At 45.3% G+C, this 27,997-nt stretch overlaps 1 protein-coding gene across 1 annotated transcript in view; it reads right to left on the bottom strand.

Annotated features, from left to right (window-relative positions):
* Nucleotides 1-27,997, bottom strand: part of ADAM19 (ADAM metallopeptidase domain 19) — an 80,868-nt gene that overhangs the window by 10,554 nt on the left and 42,317 nt on the right. Inside the window, exons 6-16 of the mRNA XM_047091888.1 lie at nucleotides 22,983-23,175; nucleotides 22,163-22,228; nucleotides 17,348-17,419; nucleotides 13,644-13,810; nucleotides 11,166-11,250; nucleotides 9,901-10,040; nucleotides 7,970-8,147; nucleotides 5,390-5,479; nucleotides 3,036-3,231; nucleotides 1,735-1,843; nucleotides 213-417 (exon numbers count right to left, since the gene is read on the bottom strand). Of these exons, the coding sequence (XP_046947844.1) occupies nucleotides 213-417; nucleotides 1,735-1,843; nucleotides 3,036-3,231; nucleotides 5,390-5,479; nucleotides 7,970-8,147; nucleotides 9,901-10,040; nucleotides 11,166-11,250; nucleotides 13,644-13,810; nucleotides 17,348-17,419; nucleotides 22,163-22,228; nucleotides 22,983-23,175 (1,501 nt within the window). The remainder of the gene's footprint in view (nucleotides 1-212; nucleotides 418-1,734; nucleotides 1,844-3,035; nucleotides 3,232-5,389; nucleotides 5,480-7,969; nucleotides 8,148-9,900; nucleotides 10,041-11,165; nucleotides 11,251-13,643; nucleotides 13,811-17,347; nucleotides 17,420-22,162; nucleotides 22,229-22,982; nucleotides 23,176-27,997) is intronic.

The raw sequence follows: 27,997 nt of genomic DNA, 5'->3' as shown, positions 1-27,997 counted from the left end.
AGCTAGCCCTTCTAAGTGGTTTACAGGGATTATCTCATTTAATCCTTACAACAGTTCTCTGGAGTGGGTCATGCTATTACTGACATGTCTTATAATGGAAGCCATGGAGACACAGAGAGGCTGGGAAGCTGGGATTTGAGCCCAGGCACCTTTCCTCCAGAGCTCACATCTCTCAGTCACTCCCCTCTCCCTTGAGTGAGACTGGGACTCACATGGTTGTAGCCACACTTGGTCCCGGTCATCACCAGGCCCGGGTCCAGCATGTCCCCCTCCTCCTCAGGACCACGGTAGACATGGGTGCCCCGGCATCGGATCTGCCTCCCGTTCAAGATGATGGTGGTGTCGATGGGCACTGCATTGGACTCCAGAGGCCGGGCCTCAGAGCTCTGACACTGGATCTTCCCACACTTGGCATCTCTGAGCCCAAGAGAGAGGGGGAGGGAAGGAGGTAGAATCAGAGGAGGGGAAGAACTGGGGGACAGAAGAGCTTCAATCTTTCATTGCTCAGGAGAGCAGGCGTGGATAGGGGAGGGGCCGAGGAGCAACGAGTGTGCCCTAGGGACCCAGCAGGAGAGATCTCATGTGAACTTAGACTAAGGATAGAAAATTAGATCCTTGTCCCCAAGCAGATCTGTGCCAGAGAGCAGGCCTTGGGAAGTCCTCTTTACTGCAAGGACAACAGCCTTACCTGAGCAACCTGCCCCTTATGCTCCACCCACCCCCCTGCACCCAGGAGCTACAGCCAGAAGCCTGGTGTCATCCCCACTCCCCATTCTCCCTCACTCCTGCATTCAAGTAATTCCCAAGCCCTGTCAATCCTCCCTCATATATATTTACCCCAAATCACACCTCCATCCTTTTGTCACCTGGACAGCAAGAAACTGATCTCCCTGCTTTCAGCCTTGCCTCCACTGGTGTCTAATTTCCAAACTCCTCTCAAGCTAAAGTCCAAATTCCCCTAGTCATGCATTCAAGGCTTTTCATGATCTGGTCCCCCTGCTCAACTGTCAGGTTTGTTTCTCAGTAGCTCCCTCTCCACTGTACCCCAACATTGTACTTGAACTATAACAAAGTTATCAGCTGCTTTTCCCACCAGTTTTCCTCTACTCATCTATCTACTCTCCCTCGTACCAGCACAAATCCTTATCTTGGTCAACTGGATAATTTCTCTAGATCTCAGCTTAAGCACAGTTTCCCTTGGGACACCACCTTGACCTACTAAGACCAGATTGGGTGGCTCTCTCCACATTTCCATTATCATACAGTATCATTTATTAAAAGTTCCATGTACTCAGCATAGTATCTGGCACACAGCAAACCTTCAACAGATGGATGGATGGATGGATGGATGGATAGAGGATTGGGTGGATAGTTGGTGGAAGGAAGGAAGGAAGGAAGGAAGGAAGGAAGGAAGGAAGGAAATGAATGACAGGGTATTCAGATGAGGGTATAATTAGCATTCCACAGAAATGACCCAAGAGAGCTGATTCCCTGCTCAACTGTAAGAAGGACCCAAAAGGAAGTCTGATCAGCTTTCTAGGAAGCACTGCCATTGATACCCTCCCTTTGACTTCCTTAGGCTGAATGGTATATCATCCAAGAACAGGCCTGGAACAGCTGTCTGACTCTGACAATTTACTTAAAGACCCAAGTGGCTGAGGGGACAGGAGTGAGGACAGAACAGAAACTGCTCTGTCACTCCTCATCTTATGGGGTCAGCCCTATGGTCATCACCTCATGTTGCACTTCTTGTGTTCCCCATTCATGTCCTTCCCGCAGTTTCCAAAGGTGTCCCCTGCCACATTCACCTTCTCAAAGCAGAGATCGGGAGCGGGCCGGGCTCCTGGGTGGGCAAGAAACATTTATCAGCACACTAGCCAACTTTAGGAGAAGTCAGAAGCCCCTTAAAGTACAAAGCTAGCCCTTGGTAAAATCATGAAGTTAAGAACATTTTTTGGGTGGGGAGGGAATGTTGAGCTTTTTCTTCCTGTATCCCCATCAGATTATTCCACCCCCAACTTCTCATCAAGACCTACTCATAGAAAAGGATGTTATATCAATTCTTTATACCTTACTGAGATTGTATACCTGTGGGCGGTTTGTGTGCTAAACCTACTGTCTAATTAAAAAGCCCTGTTCCATTTTAGATTTTAAAATAGGTAATATACGCACAAAATTATAAAGAAATAAAGCATGTCTTGATATTTCTAACTAGCCATTCCAGCTCCTACTTCCCCACAACCTGGAGAAGCCATCACAATTAACAATGTATCTTCTATCTTGTATCTATCTTGTGTATCTTCCAGAGATATCTATCTAATTAAAAATGGCAGCAATGTTTTTTTCACTTAATCTATTGTACGAAATGGGTTTCTTCAGTACATACAGAGTTGCCTCTTTCTTTCATTCAGCTGCACAGGGTTCCACTACAGGGATGTACCAGACTTAATTGGTCCCTACCGGAGGATATATAGGTTGCTATTGCTATTACTAACAATGTTGCAGTGAATATCCTTATAAACCTATCTTCATATACATGTGCAAATAGAAGTGTAGGGTATACTCTTAAGTAGCAGAATAGATTGGTCCAGTTGTATGGTACCTATAATTATTATTAAACTAATTTGATTAATTAAATAATTATGTTAATTTTTCAGTCTTTGTCGATCTGATATATGAAAAATCTCATTTCATAGTAGTTATAATCTGTTTAATATGAGTGAGGTTAAATATCTTTTCATAGCTAAGGGTCATTTGCATTTCCTTTTCTGTCTCCATGATCTGCGCATTCTTCTGTTGGGTTATTCTTACACATTCACCCACTATGAGAATTTAAAGCATCAAGGAACTAGGAAGAACACTGTCCACTGTCTCTCTCTGAAAGCCTACCCTGAGTCAAGGGGAAATAAAAAGGGAGTATCTAGAGATGCGATTTTGAAACCAAGGATCTAAGCTATGCTGAGGGCATGAAGGGGGAGGCTGACTTGGAAGTGGTGAGGCAGGAGGAGGGACATTCTCTGTAGGAGAGTCCTTACCAGGCCCCCACAACTGCTGGCACTGCTCCTGGTAGGTGAGGCACATGCCATTGTAGCAGTAGGCCTGGCCGCCCTCGCAGGGAGTGCCGTCCATCTGGTAGAAGTTGGTGGGGCATTGGGGAGACTTGCCCGTGCAGAATTCTGGGAGATCACACTGCCGTGCCTGTTCACGGCACAGGGTCCCAGGGGCCAGCAGCTGGACCGAGGAAAGAGAGGGGAAAAACAGTCAATTTCCCACAGGCCCTCAACCCTACAGCAAAGGATTCGTGAGCATCACTTTTGTGGAACACAATTTTCCATTTCCATTATTCCAGAGACCGTTATTTTGCATGACCTCGTTAGCTCAAATCATCATCATCAACCTTACAATATGAATAATGACTCAGAGTTTTCATGGTGTTTTCACAAATGCTAGCTCATTTTCTCTTCTAAGTTTTAAGAAGTAGATAAGAAAAAAAAAAGTAGATAAGAATAATATATATGCGACAATTTACAGTTTACTAAGTAAACTGCTTTACTAATAACAGCTACTTTTATGGAGCTCCCATGTAAGTGCCCAGTACAAATATTCCCTCATTTACTTTTCATGAGAGTCCTAGGTAATATGATATAATTATCCCTATTTTACAGATGATGAAACCTGAGGCAGACGAGGTTAAGCAATGTATCAAAAGTCTCATGGATAGTAAGTGGCTGAAGAGCCAGGCCCACTAATATATACACACAAATGTGTGTCCACACATGCACATACACGCACTAAGCTAGTATTCACAACATCTCTGAATTTACAAAGCACTTTAGCAATAATATATCCCCATTATGGAGCCAAGCACTGGGCTAAGTTATACATACTTATCCTATGTGATCCTCACAATATCCATGAGGCAGAAGCTGCTATTTGCCTCTTTCTGAAGATAAAATAACCCGATCAATAGCACACCTTGGGCAAATGGTAAAGACTAAGTTTCCAGCTTCCCTTTGAATTTTTCAGCTTCCCTTCCACTGGGTGGTCAGATAATGTGCCTAGACTCAGATGGTTAGTAGGCTGCCACCAAATTGCATTACCAATGCTTGGACTGAAGGTCTCAGACTCTAAGCCTCATCTTTCTGCACACGCTTCTCTCCAGAGAATCCTTTCTGAGACTCAAACTGAATGGGCACTGTCCATACATACTTATTCTTCAGGCCAACGTCCAAGACTCAAAGGGCCCCGCCCAGCACAACCTCCATGGGGAGACACCAGGTCTACTCTAGAGTCAAACCTAATGGTGAGTTTCCCCAGGCCTGCAAGGAAAGGTGCATCTGAGAATAGTGCCCTCCCTACTTCCAGGCGACCCCACGCAGGGGAGAGAGAAGGCAGAGAATGGGCCCAGCTGAGCAGCTTGGCAAAAGCATGGAGCCTCAGCTGCAAGGGTGGGCACTGGCCGTGTGTGGAGGAGGAAGACGCAGGACAAATCTCTACCACCAAGGAGTAGGATGGAGATGGAGAGGACCCACCTGGAGCCAGCCTGCCTAGATTCAAATCCCAGCTCCTTAATCAGCAGTGGGACCTGGGGCAGCTACTTAACCTCTCTGGGCTAGGACAGAGTAAATGGGGATAATAACTTTCTCATGGGATTGTTAGAATGAATGCATTCAAATAGAGCACTTGAACAGCATCTAGCACATAATGAGCACTTAGCAAGTGGTAAGTGGAAACATTAAGTCCACAATTCCTAGCCAAAACTTTGGGGCCAGATGGGCTCAGACTCCTCAGATTTCAGAAAGCAGACATAACACATATGTACATACACATGTATGTATATGTATATACATGCTTTCATTACATATGTATATTATATAACCCCCAGCAGGGCCTGGGGTTATACTTGATAACCAAACACATTAATATTTCTGCGACATTATAAATATTCACTTTAAGTGTGTCTTTTTTCTTAAGTTTACTTATTTTGAGAGAGAGAGGGAGATAGACAATCCCAAGCAGGCTCCACACTGCCAGTGCAGAGCTTGAGCCAGGGCTCGATCTCACCAACTGAGAGATCATGACCTGAGCTGAAATCAAGGGTCAGACACTTAACCAACTGAGCCACCCAGGCACCCCTGGACACTTATTTTTTGAAGAAAAATCTCCCATCTTCCAGGTGGTACAGCCCTCTGAGCTGATTTGAACCCAGTGAGGCATGGCACAGGAAATGGTAAACTTGGACCAAGTGGCATCCCAGCTCCATGTTTCTGAAACTTTGATGCCATCACTTCCCTGCCATGGAGGCTGAATTCTGGCCACCAGCTCCCAGCAGAGCACTGGGCTGTCCGGTCAGAACCCTGGACAGGGGGCAGTGGGGAGGGCCTCCTACCTTACACTGGTGACAGCAGGCACCGTGGGCACACTCCGCGCCTTCTCTCAGGGTGCAATTAGAGGCATTGCAGCAAGGGTTGTTACATTCCTAAGGAGGCAAGGGGGAGTGGCCGTGAGCCTCGGGGGCAGCAGGGCAGGGAGACAGGGGTCAGGGTGGGGTGAGGCCTCTCACCCACCTCCCACATTTCCTCACCCCTCCCCCATATGCCCCTGGGACCCAAGCTCCCCAGAAAGTCTTTACCAATAATTTCACTTTATAAGTTTATCATGAAGGCAATGTATACTGATCACAGAAAATACGCAAATGCATAATTATCAATAACATCACAACTCAGACACAACTACATTTTGAGTGTGAATATCTACCCAGGCCTTTTCCCTTTCACATATATAGATATGTACTTATTTTGCAAAATCCTAGTATCCATACTGCTTTTTAATGTAATACAATATGTACATTTCTTCCTGAAATTCTATAATCTTCAAAAACATGATTTGTAGCATAAACTTATACTACATAGGAATACTGAGATTTTTCTCATCCCCAATAGAACAGTCAGAGACCCTGTCTTCTATTGCTGCCCTCTGGGTCCCCACACATTCCCAGGGGCTTTAATCTCATTTAAAAAATGGCCATCAAAAGCAAGGGCATGCGGGAACAACTTCCTAACACAGTTTATGTCAGTCCTGGGGCCTGCTTCCTCAGACTTCTCTCACTATCTGCAGCTCTTCCTCAACCCGCACTGGCCCAGACCTTTCTGGGAAAGAAGGTCTCCAGGGGTTCCATGTTCTCCTCTCTTCCTTCTTGCCTTATGGGTCCTGATTTGCTGATGTATAGCATGAGACTTAAAAAGATGATGAGACACCCCAATGACTCTAAGTGTCCTTATCCCACTCCTACTATGTTCACAGGCCTATTCTAAACCATTTCTTGACAATGTGCCAGGCTCCATATGCACAGGTCCATCACAGCCTTGTGAGGTAGGATTGCTCCCAATTCATAGACGGGGAAATGCAGCCCAGACAGGTCCTATGGCTGGTCAGGGCACACACCCGGCAAGTGCTGAAGCTGAATTCAAGCCATGTCTGCCTGGGGCTTGTCCCATGCTTATGAACCATATCATAACCATAATGGTCCAGGTGTAGCATGTCGGAGACATGCATCCCATGCCTGACTACGATGCCCATCTGCTTGTTTCCCTAGGAGAAGGAATAAGGACACTTTCCTTCCATTAATCTCCTACCATCCTGGGCCTCAGGCAGACTGTGCTTCTCCCGCTTCAGGGCATGCTTCCTCCTCTAGCTGAAATGTGCCTTCTCTCCTTGTGCTCCTTAGTAACTCCTAACTGGGCCTTCAGATATGGAGTCAGAAGTCACACTCCTACCTGAGTAGGGCAGCTCCTCTCATACTGCAAGTGCTCACAGCGCAATGGCATTGGCCCTCCTAAGCCTTTAGCACGGATTGTACTCATACGCTTTCGCAATTATTTGGTCAGTGTGTGTTTCCTCCAATAGACGATGTGTTCCACAAGGACAGGAACCACATCTATTTTTGCTATCCATCCTATCCCTAGCACCCAACATAGGATCCCACACTCAGTAAATATTTGCTGAATAAGCAGCTGCTCTGAACATAAGCCAAGTGGCTGAGCACACTCATGGACTGTTCCTCAACCCCACTAGACCCTCCAGGATGATGGAGAGGGGCAACTCCCTCCTTTCTGATGGGTCTGGACTGATCTCTTTGAACTATGGTGGTGAGAGTGGCAGAGCCTTTAACTAATTCTTGATTTATTATGAAAGTTACGTGCTGACGTTAAGAACAAAAATCAAACCACAGAGAAGGCTATAAAATCAAATAGTCTTACACACACCCTCAGTCTCCCCTCCACACTTTACTGTTTTGCATATGTTAACGTACATATTTCATCCTTCAGAAAATAGACATGAAACTATCCAGTTCTTCTTTTTGCAGAACACACATCTGCCAAAAATGATAGAGCTATGCTGCATGCCCCCGACTCATCTGGAAGATCAGAAGGAAGGAAAGAGCCCATACACAAACAGTTCTGTTCCTTCTTCCTCCTAGCAGCCCTTTCCAGACCTAACGGGACTTCCTACATCTCCTTTCAATTACCTCTTCTTCAGGATATGCAGTACATAATGAGCATTTAGCAAGTGCAAGCTTGTTATTTTAAGCAACCTCAAGGCCCAGGTTCAAGTTCATACATCCAGCTATGTGGTCTCCAGAAGAAATTCAGTGCAGCTGGAGGACCAAGGAGGCCATCTGTAACTCTACTGGGGAGATTATGGGTTTTGGTTAGACCACACTCTCACAGGAAGAACTCCACCCTGACTTGGACACAAACAGTGCCAACCTCAAACTGAGAGAGTCTACATAAATGGTCCCTATTGAAAGCTTACTCTCCACATCTTATTTGTGATGGGGTCTTTGATAGCCATGTGTATGTGGGAGATGCCTATGACTAAGAAGTGTTCAGTTGCATTCTCTTTGACTTTAAGATTTAAAACCAATGCACATTCTTCCCTTCCCACTAGCACTACAAAGACACCTTACCTCTTCCTCCCCACAGTCACATTCTTCCCCATCTTCCAGGTACCCATTCCCACACCTCCGGCCTCCATACAGTGTCCTGGTGTCTGGCATATTGGAGAGACACATGCCACCGCCTGACTGTAGATACCTGTCCAGCTCCTTCCTGTTGCATCTATTGAACACTCTTGGAAAGGGGTGCCTGGCAGAGAATAAGGGTGGAGTTAGTTGGGAATCTGGGCATCAAGCAGCCAGAACAGTGTTAATCCTGCTGCCCATAAGGCTGATTCCACCTAGACTCAGACCCCTGTAGTCCCCTACATGCATTCTGTTCCCTCAGAACATCACTGATACATTATCTTACAATTTTTTCTAAGCATTAAGAAATATTAACCACCCCATAATGTTCTTTTTTTTCCCCCTCACTGTGCATGGAGGAGGTATTTGAGAATCAGAAGCAGCGATTTCTGCCCTTTGTAGGAAGGGGTTGAAATAAATAAAGCGTTATGAATATGTTACAATAGGTCTGAGCCTTAGAGCTGAATAAAATACTAGCCAACTCAAATTTTTCCTAAAGCTGATATTAAACGGAGATTTTCTTGGGACAGAAGACCAAACAAAAAAGGCCAAGATCATGGGTTAGATTTCTTCATCAGGTCAGTGATCTGATGACCTCTATTCTAAGGATGCAGGGCAACACTCCAAACTCAACCAGCCAGTTCACAAATGGATAGTTTTTATCACAAGATCATGAAAGGTTCTGAGTCCTGCTATTGGAAAAAAAGAATCAGAAGTCATATATTCTCTAGTGGCAGGTCAGTACCGCAATGTGAGTCTAAAGGAAGATTTATCTAATTCTCCAAACCAATTAAAAGTTAAACAGTGGAGGGTCCCCTTCAGTTGTCAGCTGTGTCACAAGGAATTTGTTGCCAACAGTTTTTAAACTACTTTAGTAGTTTTTAAACTACTTTAGTAGTATATTTGCATATAGTTTAAAAATGAATTAGAGTCATAATTAATATAACTCTCAACCATATGACTACAAATATGCTTTTTAGATTGAGAAAGGGATAAACTTAACCATGAGCTCTTAGGGATTTGAGCATGACCCATGGAGTTGTATCCTGCATGTCAACATCATCCTTTGTATGTCACAGCTAAGAAGTGACGGACAAACACTGGCAATGAAACTCCAAGAAAACTGCATTTCCTCTTGGAGACACTGGAACACCGTTCTCTAAGAAGCACAAGCAGGCTCTAATGGTTTGGGGTACAGGGAACACAAACTCCCATCATGATGCCTTCCAAAGAGTGACTCAGGTCTTAGAAGAACCCAGTGCTCTCCACTGTATGAGCCCAGATACTAAATATTAAGAGTTGTGACTAAGAGTTGTGGCTGCTACCAGAATTCTCTCTCAAAGGCTTGGGTTAAAAAAATCCTTCACTGTAAAATACAGGGAGACAGAGCTGGCTTGTTCTTCTTCCTCACGGTACATGCAGTCTGTAAATTCCCTGAGGAGTCATTATGTGGGCATGGATGCTCCCCTTCCTTTCTCTTGTTGTGGAGGTTACCTCAGAACTTTCAGTCACCACTGCCCAAATTCCCTTGGGACAGAGGGACTTAAGTTTTGGGGCTGTTCAAAATGGGTCCTCTTCAAAAATTCATGAAGTGAAAAAGACACATGTGGTCGAGCCAATTTTACAGCTAAAGACCCTAAGACAGAAATGAAGTCTGTCTAGGGTTTCACCGGCACCAAATCGCCTGCTACAGACCTAGTGCTCCTTGCACACATTTACTTTCCTGGTTCTCTTCCAAGTTCTTTGTTGTCAACCGCACTTCTCTCCAAGGCCCCCACAAGAGGTATAACAGAGGCTCTTAGGGCCAACTGGGAGGAACACTTGGGTTGTACCATCCTCACACGCTCTTGCTCTCCTCACCTTGCTGCTTGACTCACCCAGTGGCAGCTGCCATGATGCACCCGCCATCAGCTGCGCTGGCCGAGCAGCAATCCGCAGAATCATGGCTCATGCCGAAGTTGTGGCCCATCTCGTGGGCCATGGTGGCAGCCACGCCAATGGCATTCTCAGAGTGGTCCTGCCCAAGGGGAGAGTTCAGGTCAAGAAGACAGCTCTCCTTACTCCCTATTCCTGTCTTTTCTTAGCCGGGCCTCAAAGCTCTCCACTGATGCCACGATCAGCACATACAAGCTTGGTTATGAAAGCCTGTGCTTTTAACTGTCATGCTACATCTGTGTATAAATACGGGATGGATAAAGGGGTGGACAAACAGATGGGTGGACAAACTCCCCACAGGTTAGAAATGAATATTCAAAACAGTCCCACAAAGCCAGAGGGAATTTCAAAAGAAGGCAGTAATTTCCTAACCAGGACTTTGAGACAAGCTCTTGTTTCATAATGATATGCATAAAAACACAAGACCTAGGATAAATAATATTTATCTCTATTATCTTACTATTCTCCAGCCCCTGGTTTGGAACACATGAGGGATCTAGTGACATCACTAGATGTAACATAATCACTTACAGGGTTTTCTTGAGTTTGAATATTGGGGATAAAGTATAATAAATGAAAATTCAGGGGCACAAGGGTGGTTCAGTTGGTTAAACATCTGACCCTTGATTTCACCTGAGGTTATGATCTCAGGGTTGTGAGATCAAGCCTCATGCAGGCTCTGCTGACAGTGTGGAGCCTGCTTGGGGTTCTCTCTCTCCCTCTGTTCCCTTCCACCACTCACACCCCACTCTCACTCTAATAAAAAATTGACTAAAAAAAATAAGTAAATGAAAATTCATCCTTGGGTACCTCCATCTCTTAGAACTTAATGACTTCATTTTAAACAATTGCCTTACTAGGGGCACCTAGGTGGCTCAGTCAGTTAAGCATCCGACTTTGGCTCAGGTCATGATCTCACAGTTCATGAGTTTGAGTCCCGTGTCAGGCTCTATGCTGACAGCTCAGAGCCTGGAGCCTGCTTCGGATTCTGTGTGTCTCTCTCTCCCCCTCCCCTGCTCATAGTTTGTCTCTCTCTTTCTCTCAAAAATAAATAAAACATTTAAAAAAATTTTTAAGTAACTGCTCTACTTGATCAACTGTTTTTCCTGAAATAATAAATATAAATTTTTTTTCACAAGATGACCTCCTATCCTATGAGGCAGTTTTCTGCCTTCTGCAGCATCAATATACTGGCTGATCAACTCACCATGTTGACTCCTCCAGACTGGTACACGGAGCACATGGCCATGAGGGGGGCCAGCCCAATGGTGGTGCCGTGGAAGGACATACCCCTGGACGAGGGAATAAGAGAAGGCCATTCAGATGGGAGTTGAGAGGGCTGTTCCACTGTGCCCAGGAGCAGGTGGCCATCACGGTTGTTCCTTGGCCCTGCTGACATCTCCAGATCACTCCCAAGGAGAGAGATCCTGGTATTCTAAGCCAACTGGACAACTTCCAGGTCACCACACCTCTCACTTCCTCTCACCTATTCTCTTACTGCTCCAGAGAAGTGGAAAGAGCAAAAGGTCCCCTTTTCCCACAAATATGCCCAGAGCCCCATTCCCTGGAAGGAAATGGGCAGGTCTTGTAAAGCTGCATCCCATTCCTGCTGCAGAGGAAAAGGTCAGAGGGAGGGGTTGAGGGAAGAGTGGCACAGGTTCTGATGCTGAAGTGACTCATGACCACTTCCGCCAGCTGCCAGGGTCCTGTGCCATATCCCCGGCTCTGTGGTATGCATATGGGGGTAGGGTGGGGGGATTGGGCAGCAGCTGTGGGGGCTGATGCTTCATTTCCACATCACTTCGAGCCAAGGAAACAGATGTGTCCCATCAGGAGCCTCACAAAGTGCAGCTGGGTGCAAAGATGAGCTGTTTCTGCCTTTGTTTTGCAATTTGTGATCCTAATCTTCCAACAGCCAGCTACACTCCCCCAGTTCAATACATCCCTCTCTTGGCTGTATCCATCCAGGGCAGGGGAGAAGGGATGAATAAAACACTGGTATTCTCATGCATGCTATAAATATGTAATTTATTTAAAGGTCTACAGAGAAATTCATTATGTGGTGCTTTCATATTGTCATGTTTGTCTTCTCATCTAGACCATGATATCTTTGAGAGCCAAGATGGCCTTATTTATTTTGGGGTCACCAGAACTTAGCATAGAATCTGACACATAGGGTGTACTTAATAAATGTCTGCTGTATTGAAGTCAAATTCTTCTTCAGAGAAACAATCTGCAAAAGAATACATAAAATAGGGGCGCCTGGGTGGCTCAGTTGGTTGAGCATCCCACTCTTGGTCTTGGCTCAGGTCATGATCCCATGGTTTGTGGGATCGAGCCCCAACTTGGGCTTTGAGCTGACAGCATGAAGCCTGCTTGGGATTCTCTCTCTCCCTCTCTCTATCCCTCCCGCCACTCTCTCTCTCAAAATAAATACACATTAAGCAAAATTAAAGAGGGGTGCCTCGGTGGCTCAGTCAGTTGAGCATCCTATTTCAGCTCAGGTCATGACCTCACTGTTTGTGAGTTCAAGCCCCACATTGGGCTCTCTGCTGTCAGAGCAAAGCCTGCTTTGAATCCTCTGTCTCCCTCTCTCTCTCCTTCTTTCTGTCTCTCTCTTATAATAAATAAATAAACTTAAAAAAATTAAAAATTAAAAAGATTATAAGAAAAGAATACATAAAATACATGCAAATTGATATGAAGCCCCACAGGTTATTTTATAAACTTAGACATAGCTCTAAGGAAGTCCTACTGGATTCAAGATCTTTCCCAAAGCAGGACATCAGGCTTCCAAAATTCAGGCAAAACCCAAAAACTTCCTAGATGAATGTATCATTGTGAATAACCAGAGTCCAGATTTTTGGTAGTTATTTCTCCATTTCTTTTAAAGAGTGAACAAATGTTTAAATGATTGTTGATTCAGAGAGATTTTTTAGGGAACAAAAGGAAAATAGTTTTATTATGTATGTGCCTTTTGTTATAATGGTGTCAGAATACCTTTGGATGCCAACACTAAAAATACCGGATAATCACTCCCTGGGGGACATCGGGTATCACCACGACCCCTGTACAGGGTCTATTCTTTCGGGGATTGAAGATATTCCGACACAACTCCCCCACCCCACCCCAATGTCTCCCTCCCACCAATCGCACAGCTCCTGCACTGTCTGCCACTTGCATGAGTTCAGGCTGTCAGCCCTGGGCCCCTGGGAACAAAGTGTAGGACGACCTAAGGAAGGCTCCCTCCTGCTACTGCTTTGGGAGATTGGTATGCGTACGGAAACAAAGCACCAAGAAGACCACAGTGAGCCCCTTAGAAAGTCTGTTTGAGAGCAGCCAATGAGAGTCAGTCACCTCCCAAATACACACCCAATCGGTTCTGATGTTCAACTGAATATGTGTAAATCTAATTTTTTTCATCTAGATTGTAAACACTTCTTGGGGTTGTTATGCCTCTCAGGGTTTTAATATTTTGCTGGGTGTGCTGGGGGCAGAGCACAGGTCTGAGAAATAAGTAATTATTTGGACCAGAGATGCAAAATGGCCAGTACTCCCAGTACTCAGCACTGGGGGGAGGGGGAGGGCAGACAGCATACACACACACACACACACACACACACACACCGAAGGCAGGGGGGTGCAGCCGGGGCTGAGGCAACCTATATGGAAAAGGGCTACTCACGTGATTAACTGTGCATTGTCGTGGTTCTTCTGGGTGAGCAGCTTGCGCCTCCAACTGAGAAATGACCAGAGAGTAGAGTAGGGGTTCTCCGAAACTTCACACATATTCCCATGAGTCCATACTTCCAAGCCCACAAGGGCAATCCGGATGTTCAAGGATCGGTAAAACTGAAAGCACACACAGAAAAGCCACAGCCTCCTCCGTCAGCACCACCTGAGATTTATAAGCCCCTTCCTAGCCTAAGCACTCAGATACCAGATTCCTCTTCTGCACATTCCTCTAAGGACAGGGAGGCAACAGGTGTGGCTATTCACATTTTTTCAGGAGGGATCGGTGAGATTCTGAGCACAATGTGCAACATTCTGGTGGCAGAGCTGGGGTGACTTAGCTTAGAGACAGGACAGGACACAGACTTGCTTTCAAACATGTACAGGGCTTTCACGCACAGATAGGATCAGCGCTGTTTCACTCAATCCTACAGTGGGGCTCATCCAGTAGGTAAAACACGTAAGACCCCTTTCATTTTAAACTAGGAAAAAAGCTTTTAAATAAAGTTAGTCATGAGTAAGCTCAGAGCTAAGCTCTGCCATTGTCTGTAAATAAGCACCTATGGTCCAGCTGCCTGGGAGTCATCTCCCCCAATTCCTTACATGGTACTTACCTGTTTTATACGTGTCTAGAAAGTTCTCTCATACCAAATTCCTCTTGTATGCTGAGGTATAATTTAAATACCATCAAATCCACCCATTTGGGGGTATACAGCTCAATATTTTTAGTTTATTTACCAAGAAGTAAAGTGATCACCATAATCCAATTTGAGAGTATTTTCATCATACCAATAAGGCCCCTCATGTCTATTTATAGTAATTTCCCATTTTCACCCTCAGAACCAAACAATCACAAATCTATTTTCTGTCTCTATAGATCTACCTTTTCTAGACATTTCCTATAAACAGAATTACAGAATATGTGGTCTTTTGTGTCTGCGGCTTCTTTCGCTTAGCATGTTTTTGAGATTCATCCATCTCATGGCCTGTATCAGTTTATCATTATTTTAAATTGCTAAATAGTATTTCGCTGTATGGATATGCCAAATTGTATATGGATTATTGTGTGATGTCTCCCACTCCTTTTGGAAGTGAATGGCTGTAAATGATATACAAGTAGAGAGAGAACGCTTATTCTCAAAAGTTTCCTTTCCCATCACTGGAGGTGTTCAGGCTTTGTCAACAATACCACAAACAGGTTGCCAGCATTGGTCCGCAAAGGTCCAGATAACCTTCAGAGTTCTGACCAACCCAGAGAGCCTAAGAGTCTATAAATGACACCTGACTCTCAGGATCCTTCAGATTAGAGCTACACCTTACCTTTGTGACACAGTGTCTTTCATCTCACGTACGTAAACAGGAAGAGGGTTTTCTTTAAAGCTAAGCACTACTGGAAGGCGTATGTTCAAGGGATTCTTTGGCCTACCCTAGAGATCACTTGAGGCAGTAACTTTGAAAAAAAAACAACAACGCATGTAAACCCGGATCACATGAACAGAAGATACTATCTTAATCCAAAACCCGCGGGGGCTGCAGCAACTAAAAACAATCCTAACACCAATGTTTATCAAGCACATTCTATGTACCAAGCACAGAAGCTTAGAAAAAGTCAGTAACTTGCCCAAAGTCTCAGAGGGAGGACGGTGGAGCCAGGATTAAGGCCCAGGTTATCAGATCAGGTCTCAGAGTCACTCAAGACCCTCACTGGTTAAGTGCTGGCATATTAACACATCCAGAGAATCATCTTGCCCCCGGCTGGAAGTTGTGCTGTAAGATGGGCTCCAGGTTCAGTGAAATATCAGTAGACTTCAAAGGAAATTTTGATTTTCCAGTTTTGTGCCAGGTCGATCATTACAGAAAACAAAGGGTTTGGATTCCAATTTGAACTTGCTTCGTGAGGGAGCTTTTAAGGACTTAAACTTGGCTTTTTCACAGTTAAGGAAAAAACATTTTGGACTGCGTTCATGATTCAGCAAATTAGTGTGATTCATTCCAGTTTTAGTTCAACAACAGTTCAGTTCAAGTAGCTGGGTCAGCAAGCCTCAGAGAAGTGGGTTTGCCTTCCCTCACCCCAGTTAGAGTGACTACAGTCAGCTGCTGAGGAGAAAACCAAGAGTGCTCGACAGAAGGGACCAGCTAGCAAGCTAGGGGCTTTGAGTAAGGGCTGGGGCTTGGTGTCCCCTCTTTTCCACTTTTCATCTGCACTCCTGGTTCTACCACCCAGACCAGCTGGAGAGTCCAGGAAGGGGAGACCCAGCCAGGCCTCCCACCTGCTGAGTCTCCAGAACAATAGATGTCACTCGAGTGATGGCAGGATCTGCCTCCTTGGTATCCCCCCCAGGAAACAAGCTTTTCTTGTTTTCCCAGATGTTGAATGTTTGGGATGTAGAATCATTTGAATGTTATTGTTGAGTGAATTAAGAGCTAGAAAGAGGACTGAACTGTGTCCCTGGAGTCCTTCCTTCCAGGAAATGCTGATGTTTGACTTTCACCTGTCACTGACCAGTGTTTTCAGAGCCATCTAGGCCAAAACAAAAACACAGACCCCAGACCCTCTCACCTGATGACTTCAGAACACTAGCAAATTTGCTTGAAAATCCATAAAAAAAAATTTAAGTTATCTTTTTTATCTATTAGTGGCCAAAAAAATAATAATAATAATTTCCCCTGTAGACTTGGGATCCATGAATCCCTAACAGGCCCAGAATTAAGCTTCAGAAGTGCTATGAGTGCCCTGAAACCATACAATAAATGTTTTCAGATTCTCGAGAGACCTGTGACCCCAAACATATTAAAATCTACTTTTAAAAACTATTTACTACTAGCCTATCAAGAGGTTTATCTTTTCCACTGCAGTTTGCAGTTTCACATAAAGTATTTCCAAGTCCCCGACCAGCCTGCTCTAGGAAAATTCAAGAATTTGGGTATTTCCTAAGGACATGTTTAAAAGGGCCTGATCAAGGAAAGCTAACCATTCACAAAGACTTTCTAAGAGACAAATAATTTTAGAATCATTTTACAGATGGAGACTATACAGATTGCCCAAAACAACCCACTCAACTTTTAAGGCCCTGTACTTTTCCCATGCTGACCTACCTCAATTCTCCCCTAAGTCAGAAAATTTCTGGGCTTTATACCTGGAAGGAACCTCAGAGAACCTTAAAGCAGTCTTTTTTTTTTTTTTTTTTTTTTAACCTTAAAGTATTCTTAAACTAGGTTACCCAGCAACCATTGCAGGGGTGAGGGGAAGAAGCGAGAGGACATCACTTCAGATCCTCACCCTTGCTTTGGTTTAGAGCAGTCTGTTTTCGTCTGACTTTTATATTAGACATCGTCCTAAGATTTCATTTAAAAGAAGGATTCCACCAGAAAAACAAAAATAATTGCAGGCCATTGGTTTAAGCCACGCCCTCTACTTTGTAAATTAAAAACAGAACAAAACAAAACTGCAAACCAAAGAAGGTAAGTTACCTGGCTAAGGTCACATAGTTGAGGGCTTTGTCATGACCACCCTGAGCCTCTATACCATTGCTATTGCCTCTTAGAAACTGGCTGGGTAACCAATCCACGAGGCAGCTCAGGGGCCGAGTGATCTCCTACCCTGCAGCACCTCTAAGGTGCTGGCACCTTTCCCACAAAGTACACACCTGGTCTCACCTTATCAACGTAATTGGCGATCTCCATGAGCTTGTGTTTGGTGGCATCCTGGTCTCGGCGATTCTTCTGAAACTAAATGGAATAAGCAGAGCTAGGTGAGACCCCAGGACCCCTCCCTGTGCCCCATTTCTTGTCTTTCAATTAGTTTTCATTTTCTCCAGTCTTCTATGAGCAGTTATTTTTATATGACTTCCTCCTCCCTGCCCCTACATACAGTTTCAGCTCAGGGATGGTAGAACCTGGGTCACATTCATCTTGGTATCCCCAACTATCAGTTCAGTGCCAGGCACACAGTAGGCATGTAATAGTTGTGTAGTGAACTGAATTATCTTCCTCCAGCCCTTGAAATCAAATCTGTTCTTCTGTCCTCCAAATTACCAGGTCTCCTGCAAACTCTCACTGGGGCTTAGAAGTGGGACCAATCTGATCCTTGCTTTGGTCATCACCCCAACATGAGGCCATCATCACAGGGATCTCATGAGGACTCCCTACATGTGATCAATCAACATTGATCAAATAGCTGCTGAATGTCTTTGATGACAAGGCCTTGTGTTTGGGACGAGGTAGGACACAGTGTGTGAGATCCTGGTACTGGTCTAGAGGACCTTAAATTAAAACAGAAAGAGAGCCAGAAATAACAACAATGGCAGATTCTGTATTTAAGGAGTACACAATTTTTTTTTTTTTAATTTTTTTTTTCAACGTTTATTTATTTTTGGGACAGAGAGAGACAGAGCATGAACAGGGGAGGGGCAGAGAGAGAGGGAGACACAGAATCGGAAACAGGCTCCAGGCTCCGAGCCATCAGCCCAGAGCCTGACGCGGGGCTCGAACTCACGGACCGCGAGATCGTGACCTGGCTGAAGTCGGACGCTTAACCGACTGCGCCACCCAGGCGCCCCAAGGAGTACACAATTAAAATGGGCACATAAATACTGCACGAGGCCACATGAATGACACACATGGGTGCTGGCAACCAGGACTATAAGCCCTTGGAAAACAGGCTTCATCTGGCATGCCGCTCAGACTGATGGCAGTGCCTTTCTACAAAAATTCTGAGACTGCATGGGGTTCAGTAGGAAAGAGTGCTGTGCTCGATTATAAATGTCTGCCATGGGTACCAGGAGGGAGACATTTCAGTGTATAGCCTCACATTTATCATTCCTGCCTGAATGGGATAGATCTCTTTCAGCTGCAATGATGAAGGAAAGCTTCACAATGTAAAGATAAAATTTGCTACAATTGCAACCTAAATTTGCAAATTATGGGCATGTCCTGTACACTGCTATTGTTGTATAAAAACTTATGTGATTTATCTTATATACACACTTATATACATTACTTCAATTCCAACCCTTCACATCCTTCCTCCACCCCATCCTGCAAAAATATCCAAGCAAAAAACACAAAGAACAGCCAAATAAAACACTCTGGGGTATTTGTTGGCACGGGTGTGTGTCCCAGCCATGATACAGGGGAGAAACCCACCATTTCTTATTCTCCCACTGCTTTTGGACTTTCCTGGGCTTCCTTAGGACTGTTACTCATCAGAACAGTCAATCATCTCACCTCACCATTGCCTTTTACAGAGATAAATTTAATGCAAAGCCCCATGACTTGGACCTATGACTTGTGAATCCTGAAGTTTCTCTTTATGGAGTCTTCCCATTTCTAAATTGGTCTCCCTGCAGAGAAAGTGTTGTAGCATTTACCGAATATTTATTAGAACATCAGATTTCATTGTTTTTCACATATATTAATATTCAAATATATTAATCCTATCTTCAAACAGCTGCCTGATGTTACCACGGTAGTTTAAGTAATGTACCTTGTTGTCTAAGAGTCTCAAGCAGGAGTAGCAAACTTTTTGCAAATGGCCAGATTGTAAATATTTGAGGCTTTGCAAGACACATTGTGTCATCTCAACTACTCCACTGTGCCACTGCAGTTCAAAAGCAGCCATGGACAATACACACAGCAGGGAGCATTTGCTCCAGTAGAACTCTATTTACAAAAATATGTGGTGGGCTGGTTTTGGCAATAGGCTATAATTTGCAGACCCCTGATCTAAAGAAAGAAATATCTCAATACTTTCTAGGGTGACACAGGAAGTAAAACAGGGTCACCACCTGGCCTTTCCCAACTACCCCACATTCTGACCAGAATATGAAAGCACTTTGCATGCCTGTTTTTACAACTATCCTGCATCATCTTGCAACATCCTATCTTGCACTTTCCCCGCCTAGATTTCCCATTTCACTTGAGGACTGAATAAACAGAGAACCACCCCAGGCCCTCCCACCTAGGCCCAGGGAGTGAGCAGCTGCCTGGTCATTTTTACTGCAACAACTCTCTCTCTCTGCGGCTCTGCTCCCTGCACTGAGTTCAGAGCCCAGAGAAGGAGCCTGGCCTGTCTCAGCATCAGGTTGTAAATCACAGATAAGGCAGCCCTGCCCTGCCTTGTCTTCCCAACCTCTCAGATTAATTAATTGTCAGGGATACATTTCTGCCTGCAGAAGGTAAGAGATCACTTGAAAAGGGAGTCAGGAAGGAGTGGTGTGGGGAGGCGGGGGGTTTGTGAGCCTGTGAACCCAGCCTGGCTGATTACGTCCCACTCCAGTGAATCATTCAAAGCCCAGAACGCTGAGAAATGAGCATATTCCCGATCCACAGGCTGCACGAATCACCGCCTATCATCAATGCCTATGAGGCTGGTGCTGGAGGCTCTCTACTCTGGAACAGGAAGATGGCTCTAGACCACACCCCAGTCCTAGATGCACCTTGGGAGCCACTTTTCCTCTTGGGGGTTTGCTGTGACCCTGAAGGTCAAGAGACTAAAGGTGCCCACCCAATACCTACCCCACCCCCACTTCTTCAGCTTCCAGAGTTTCGCACCTAGTAGGTTTTAGAACCCTGAAGCAAGATTCCACTGTGGCGAGTGCGGGGCCAGAGGGGAGGATCACCCCACCTTTACATTAGAGCAGCAGGGTACCAGGAGCTTTCATCTGAACAAAAGATTCTGTGGCTAAAAAAAAAAAAAAGTTTCAAGACCACTGTATTAGATGATCTCAGATCATCTAATAAAAGCTTAAATGGAAAAATGTCCTGGAGTCAGGAACTCAGCTCTTTTCCAGCAGCCCTCTCACTGTAAGGCAGTCCTGCTGGGCAGGTGCCAGCATCTGTTACCTCTCCCCATGACGGCGGAGCCTCAGTTTTTAAATCAGCTTTAGATTTTTCTCCCCACACTGCTCTCCTACCCTACACATACACCAGTCTTTGGAAAGGAAAACAAAAAGAAAAGAAAAAAGAAAAAAAAAAAAGGAAAGGCTGCTGGAGAAACCAATACTGACATCAGTTACAAAGCTAAATTCTTCTCAAAGCAGAACATGATGTCCCCTTGGCCTGGAATGCCCTTCAGCTCCACTTGTCTGCCCCGTTAACAACTCCTTGTCCTTTAAGGCAGTGCAAGGCCACCTGCTCCTGCCACTAATGCTCTTGAAGGCGGCTCTTCAGGCCTGAAGCCTAGTGTTCTTCCCATAACTTGCACTGCTCCACAATCTGTGCTCTGGGATTATGGACTAGGTAAAGCCACCTTGGGATGAGTTCTTTCCGGGGAGCTGGTAACTGCACCATCTGGATGGGGAATGAGACAGAGCTCTGGGGGATCCCCAGGCAAGGCGGCAGTGTTAGAACATGGGGAGTACTCAGCTCGTCGTGCCTTTCCATACCCAGATGTGCTTAGTTGTGGGTGAGTCACTACATGAACTGAGAACTGGGGGTGAAATATGACTAATTTAGGCAAATATGGGTTCTAAAACCTGAACCCATTCTTCAGGTGTCAGCTTCAACATCACCACGTGGGAGCTTACCCCAATTCCCAAACCATGGGGCACTTCTCATTATCTTGGCTCTGATCCTCTATAAAGACCGATCCTGGCAGTTACCACACTTGAAACTATAGAGTTCTTGTGCTCCTACCATAAACTCTGATGTCAGGGGCAGGTCTGTCTTAATCTCCTGGGGCCAAGTACTGTGCTTGACATATAAGAGAAAATCATGATATCGCTGATGAACAAATGAAATGAAAGAGTGAGAGAGACAAGTGTTCACCAAATCTTAGAAGCCAAGGCCCATGAAAACCTGGCGTGATTTGAGAAATATAGAATTAGGCAGACAGCTTTTCCTTAGGTCAGCAGTTCTCAAACTTGCCTGTGTACAGAGTCACCCAGAGGGCTTGTTAAAACATTGGATTCCTGGACCCCAGTCCCATAGATTAGGACTCAGCAGGTCTGGGGTGGGGCCCAAGAATTAGCACCTCACAAGTTCCCAGGTGCCGCTGATGCTTTGGGAACCATGGTTCTCATTTGGCACGAACACGATTACAAAAATGGACCCACACATGGGCTGGAAAATTATATTCAATCAGATGATTGCAAATACACTTTTTGTCTTTGCAAAAAAAAATTTTTTTTTAAATTTCTATAGAGAATTTATGAACTCCCTAAGATTAAGCACCAAAACCTAAAGATCTTCAGACTCAGTTTAAGAAATGTTCATCTAAATAACACTAGTTGCCTGATTTTCTATCTGATTAATGTATGGAGACAGAAGAGATTTTTCCTTTTTCCCCCCAGCCCCCCAACTGTTCAAAATAGCAAAAACAGCCCTTGGTCAGATTTAAGGCCAAAATCACATGACAAACTGGGGAAAGATCAATGTTTCAGCATTTCCCCCAAAGTGGTTTGAAGCCTGGAATGGAAGCTATCAAAAGAGTGCTTTTCTGTAAAAAAACAAAAACCCTTGTCTCCCCCTTACCTCTGCATAATCAGCCACAAGGTAAAGTTCCACGTACTTCATGGAGTGTAAATCTTCCCTTTTCATCTAAGAAAGAGATATATGCAGATCAGAGCTGTAGAAATGATGAGCGTTTCCTCATTTTGAAAAACTACTAAGATATTGAGGAGGGCATCTTTTGGGATGAGCACTGGGTGTTGTATGGAAACCAATTTGACAATAAATTTCATATATTGAAAAAAAAAAAACTACTAAGAAATAGTGCTAGTTGATAAGCAGTGCTGGTTACTAACTTTACACCCAGCACTAGAGCCATTCTGGCTGCCATTACTCTCACTACACCTTCTGCCTGCCATCTTGGTTATCACTGGGGCTGCTCTGAGACTATCAGTCCAGTCCTTTATATTCAAAAAGTAATGAGCTGGGCTTGCTAGTACATAGGCCAACATACTGTGAGGGAACATGCTGAAAGTCAAGTTCCCAAAAAGCATTTAAACCACATAGCTCTATTTTCAGTATACATAAATACAAGCATTTTGTGCATATGGTTAAGTGGCTATTCCAAAAAGGGAGGCATAAATTCTTTTCTCACATTTTAAAGTTTCTGAAGTCGGCATCTCAGGGTATTTTAAATGTCATAGTGTTTTTCCCATCCAATTTATCCCATCCCATACAAGAGTATCTCACAGCAGTGAACAAGATAATAACTTAGACTATAAAAAAAAGGTAATTTCCTCCTTCTTGGCCATCTCTTTTAATTTAGAAATACCCCTGGATCCAAAGTAAGGATTCTCAGAGGGGACAAGCCTACCCCCAGGTTGACTCTTGCACTGAGACTCACCCTGCGAGGTCTTTTCTTGGTCTGGTTCGTAAACTCAAGGACCCAGTCCCTGGTGGTGGACTTGTAGTGCTCAAACCCACAGTTCCCCAGGGGCAGCTTGAGATGTTCAGATCTGTAAATGAGGTGGTGGCCCTCACTGCCAGGAAGGGGCTCGATGATGTAGCTGAGGTTACTTCTCACCATAATCAGTCCTCTGTCAATGGGAGAAACAGAATCTCTGGTCAAAGATTATGGTCCTGGAAAAGTCTCTTGCTCAGGCCTCAGTTTCCCCATATGCGAAATGACATGTTGGTTTTGATCGTTGGTTTTTAACCTTATTATGGGTCATGCATAATGACTTCTGGTGAGAATCTGATGCAAACTTAGACTTCCTCTCCAGAGAAATGCACATGCATATGAAAGGTGGCACACAATTTCAGGTTTTAAAAGCTTATTATGAAAAAGCTCAAAGATTCCAAAAAGGCTCACCTGGGACAGTTAATAATAGAAAGGATGGTGAGACCAGGATTCCCAAAAGCCTCCCAAACTCAAACATGGCATATGACAAATCAAAAGTCAAAACTTTATAGACTCAGGAAAAAATGGTATGGTGACCGGAAAGGAAACACTGGTCTAGGGGTGAGGAGGCCCAAGTTCTGGTCTCAGCACCAACATTAAGCTGTCAGATGGACTTCAACAAACCTCTTAAAAAAATAAAATCACTCCAAGCCTCAGTTTCCCCATGTGTAAATGCAAATAATTTACTAATTTAACAGGACTCCAGATGATTAAATGGATTAAATTTTTGTGTGCAGAAACCAAAGCTAGAGGCATTACCGATGGCATTCCTACTAGCCACAACAAGGCCACTCTTTAGTGAAGTGATGTCCACAACCAAGGACATGTGATTACTCTTTTTTCTTGGTTAGAGAAACAACGATTGAACTCAGAATAAGGACATGTGTTCATTCATTATATTCTTTCACTCAATAAATCCTTAATCTGTACTAGATGTGATTTGGATATAATCCCTGTCCTTGAGTAATTCACAGCTCACTGGAGGGCAGTCATTCATTCCACAAGTATTTCCTGTGCTCCTGCTATGTGCCAGGCATCAGACTAGTTGATGAGGATGGAAAAGTGAACAAGACAGACAAAGTGCTTGCCCCCACGGAGCTTAGATTCTGAACATGGGAATAAATCACTAGAGTATATAACAGAGAGCGCAAAAAGATTTCATCGCTCCTAACACTGATGGATTAGACACAGCTGCCTGGGAGTGCTACGTCAATGAGGCTTCTGAGAGCTTTATCTCCACAAGGGGAGAAAGAGTGCCATGACTCATTATCAATCACTATCACAAATAATCAATGGAAGGGTGAGTAGAGGCCCACATAGCAGGTATTTGCCATCCTTGATGCAGTGAGATGAATACTATAGCAAGAGAATGCACTCCGTCAGGACTCTGGGGGAGGAAGGAGCTCAGCAAGAGGTCCTGAGGCATCAGCAGCATTTCATGAGCTCCAAAACCTCAGGCCCTCCTCTCTCCAGAATGTTCAAAAGCTTAAGTATCTCCAAGTCAGTCTTTGCCACTCCAAACTGGCAGGACCTCTCTCTGGCTGTCCTGGCTTCCACCTCCGCCTCCACCCCACCAAAGCCCTGCCCAGGCTTTGCCCTTTGGGAAGAGCCCGCGATGCTTGTGGGAGAGATAGAGCCAGCCTCTGATCAGCAGCAGCCTTCCTGGAATCCATCCCTGGCTGACCTCACTCCGGTGCCAGGGAGCCTGATGACTTCCCGTCGGCCTCACCCAGGCTGACGCAGCAATCCTGGACCAGCCCCACAGCAGGACACCCAAGGTGCCCCCTGAACAGCTGGGGGTGGGAGTGGGGTGAAGAGCAAGGGTCACATCCGCTCTTGAGTCCAGACAGGAAAGGGCAGAGGGCAGAGCCACTGCGGGCATCCTGTTCCCAAGCTTTCTTCTCATCTCAACTGACCAAGGCCCCTCCTGTCACCTCAGTTTCTCCCAATGGCTCCAAACATTGGAAACAGAGGGCTTGACCGCAAATCAGATGATGGTTTTGTGTGCATCAGTTTGTGGCTATGAAGATAATACCCAGTGAGTGGAAAGTTCCACACAGAACCAGTGAAAGTTCCAGTGTAGTTGACCAGGCATCATTTGAACAAGCCTCTGGGCCAAATAGAACAGAGATCAAGTCAAAGACTGGTGCATGGTGAATAATAATAATCATGGTGGCTATATAGAGGCTTTGCTATAGTCCAGGCACTGTGCTGAGTATTTTATTATTCACACCAACATTTCTGATCTTTACAAATGTTATCCCTGTTGTACAAATAAGAAACTAAGGCTAGGTGAGGATAATAAACCGACCCAAAGTCACACAGGTAGTAAGAACCTAAGCAGTCTGGTTCCCACAACCTTAACTATAATCTCACACTGCCTCTGTCACAACAGCCCTGTAGAGTGGATCAGAAAGATATTCCCAGTTAAGTAACAGGCACCAGAAACTCTCCCTGAGGTGTGCTTGGCCTGTCTGAAGTAAGATATCAGTCTGCTGGGAGATAAGAAGACAAAGGAGGCATTTAGCCTAGTTTTCATTTTTAGATGCCATTTTTTGAGAGTTAACCATATGCCAGGCATTGTGCATACAATCATCATTTTCATTTCATCAGTGTTATAAGGTACCATCATGAGTCCCATTTTATAGATGAGGAAACTGAGTCCCAGGGAAGTTAGAAAGCCAGGTCTGGCAGACTCTGGACCCCATGCCCTTAACCTCTATGCCATCTGCCTCCATCGTCTGCCTCCATTAGCAAGTTCCAAACCTATGGGTCAGAGACCTCAAGGATCAGAGCTCTCAGAGCTATCTATTAGAATATTCTACAGAGTGTATTAAAAATACAGATGGAGGAGACTCAGATTCTGTAGGCCAGAGCTTCTGCACTGTAAACAAGTCCCCCGGTAATTCCCTGTGCAGTTACACTCAGGAAGTTTGGCCCGCAGCCCAGGCTTGGGGGCAGGAGCCTGTCTTTTCACAAAGCCCCAGGCGATTCTGCTTCAGGGAGTGAGCAGATTACACTTTGAGAAACACAGGCTCAGAAGGACACCAAAGGTCCTTCCAGCAGTAAGACTCCTGGCCACTTCCCTCCCCTCCTCCCTACTGTGTTCCTTGGTAACTCACCCCGTGGCACGGTTGCAACCCTCCCAGACTGCCTGGTTTGGAGGAGAAGCTGGCACAAGCCTGAGCACTTTATAGTGAGCACCAGCTTTGAAGATGGTGGGGGAGGGGGGTTCTGAGACTCTAGTTTCTGGGGCCTCCCCTATCACCACCCTCAAATCCTGCTAGCTGCTCTCCCCTGAGCACCTACGGGTCATTTATCTTTCCAGGAGCCTCAGTTGATCTAATTTGCTAAATGTAAGCACTGGCAGAGCTTAGCCAGAGGGCACGGGAGGGGGGCCCAGGAGGCCGGGTGGCTGGGACCTCACACGCTATCCTCCATTCCATTCTCCAGCCTATTTCTCATTGTTAGGAGCTTGATATAAATGAAATTATACAGAGGAACCCAGGCAGGGCAGGACAGGCAGGCAGCAGCGAATGATTCATGTTTAACTCCTGAACAACCACAGGACTTACCCAAATGCACCCTTGAAGGAACCAGGCACAAACTGCTTCCTGGGAACGTGTCCATTCAGAGCTAAACCCAAGGGGACACATCCCATGTCCTTACATCCAGAGCTGCTCTAAAAGGTAACCACCCTGTTACCCTGCTTTCCCTCTTCCCTCCCCAGTCTCCATCCAAGGAGAAAAAGTTACTGGGAACATCAAAGGCAGCACAGTAGGCAGAAGGCATATAGGTGACGTGCGCCCTCCGGGATAGGGTGGCAAGGTACAAGCGGAGAGTGTGGGCTCAGGAGGGAGACACATCTGGATTTGAATTCTGGCTCTGCTGTCTACTAGCATTATGCTAAGTCAATAATGCTGGCTGGCTCACACTGTGGCTGGGATAACTGACTGAACGAATAGGCAGCCATTTGGTAGCCCTTCAACACAGGTATATTGAACCTACTATGTGCCAGGAGCTGTTGTAGGTGCTGGGGATGCAACATGATCAGAGAGTCCCTGCTCTCAAGGAGCTTGCTCTCATCACCTAATGTAAATCCACCAATGATGTCATGATTATTCCCATTTTATAAGCGAGAAAACTGACACTAGAGAATTAAAGTGAGTTGTCAGGTTTTTAAAATTTTTTTTAATGTTTATTTATTTTTGAGAGAGAGAGATCAAGAGAGAAAGATAGTGGGGGAAGGGCAGACAGAGAGGGAGACAGAGGATCTGAAGCAGACTCCGTGCTGACAGCAGAGAGCCCAATGCAGAGCTTGAACTCACAAACCGTGAGATCATGACCTGAGCCGAAGTTGGACACTTAACTGACTGAGTCACCCAGGTGTCCCGAGTTGTCAGGTTTTAAAACAGGAATGGCTTGAGTCCGGAATCTACACCTGTCATGACTGAACGGTACTGCCCTGTGAAGACTTACTCTGTGCCTGATACACAGGTAGCATTTATTGTCTGTTCTTCAGAAGGAAGGCCAGATATTCAAAAGGGAAAGGCCATGCCACTCCTTGGCAAAGCGAAGACAAGGATGGACTGCCATGTACTTATGAGCCACCTCCTCCTGCCCCAGGTGCCCAGCTCCCTGAGACTGTCCACTGTCTCTGCAACACAGAACTTCCAACACGGAAGAGCCCTTTGCGTGACCTGATCTACCTTCCTTTTTCAGATGAGAGGAACCAAAGCCCAGAGAAGAAGGAACTTGTCAAGGTCAGTAGCTAGAGCCAGGGGGAAGAGCCCAGTCTTGTGATCAACAGGCTCCTCACTCCCCAGTGGGATCCTGACACCAGCCCCCACCCCCAACGCCCACCCGCAGCCCTTGCACCATGAGCAACGTCTGTAAAACTGAGTAAGGCCTATGGGAGGTGCCAGCCCAGCCAAGGTAAAGCCAAGGAGAAAATGATT

This window comes from Lynx rufus, unplaced genomic scaffold, assembly GCF_022079265.1.
Source record: "Lynx rufus isolate CCGP_SWC_20201006 ecotype Redwood Valley unplaced genomic scaffold, mLynRuf1.p SCAF_1, whole genome shotgun sequence".
Lineage (NCBI taxonomy): Eukaryota > Metazoa > Chordata > Mammalia > Carnivora > Felidae > Lynx > Lynx rufus.
Note: the sequence above shows the minus strand (reverse complement) of the source record. Positions and strands in the feature narration are given on the sequence as shown.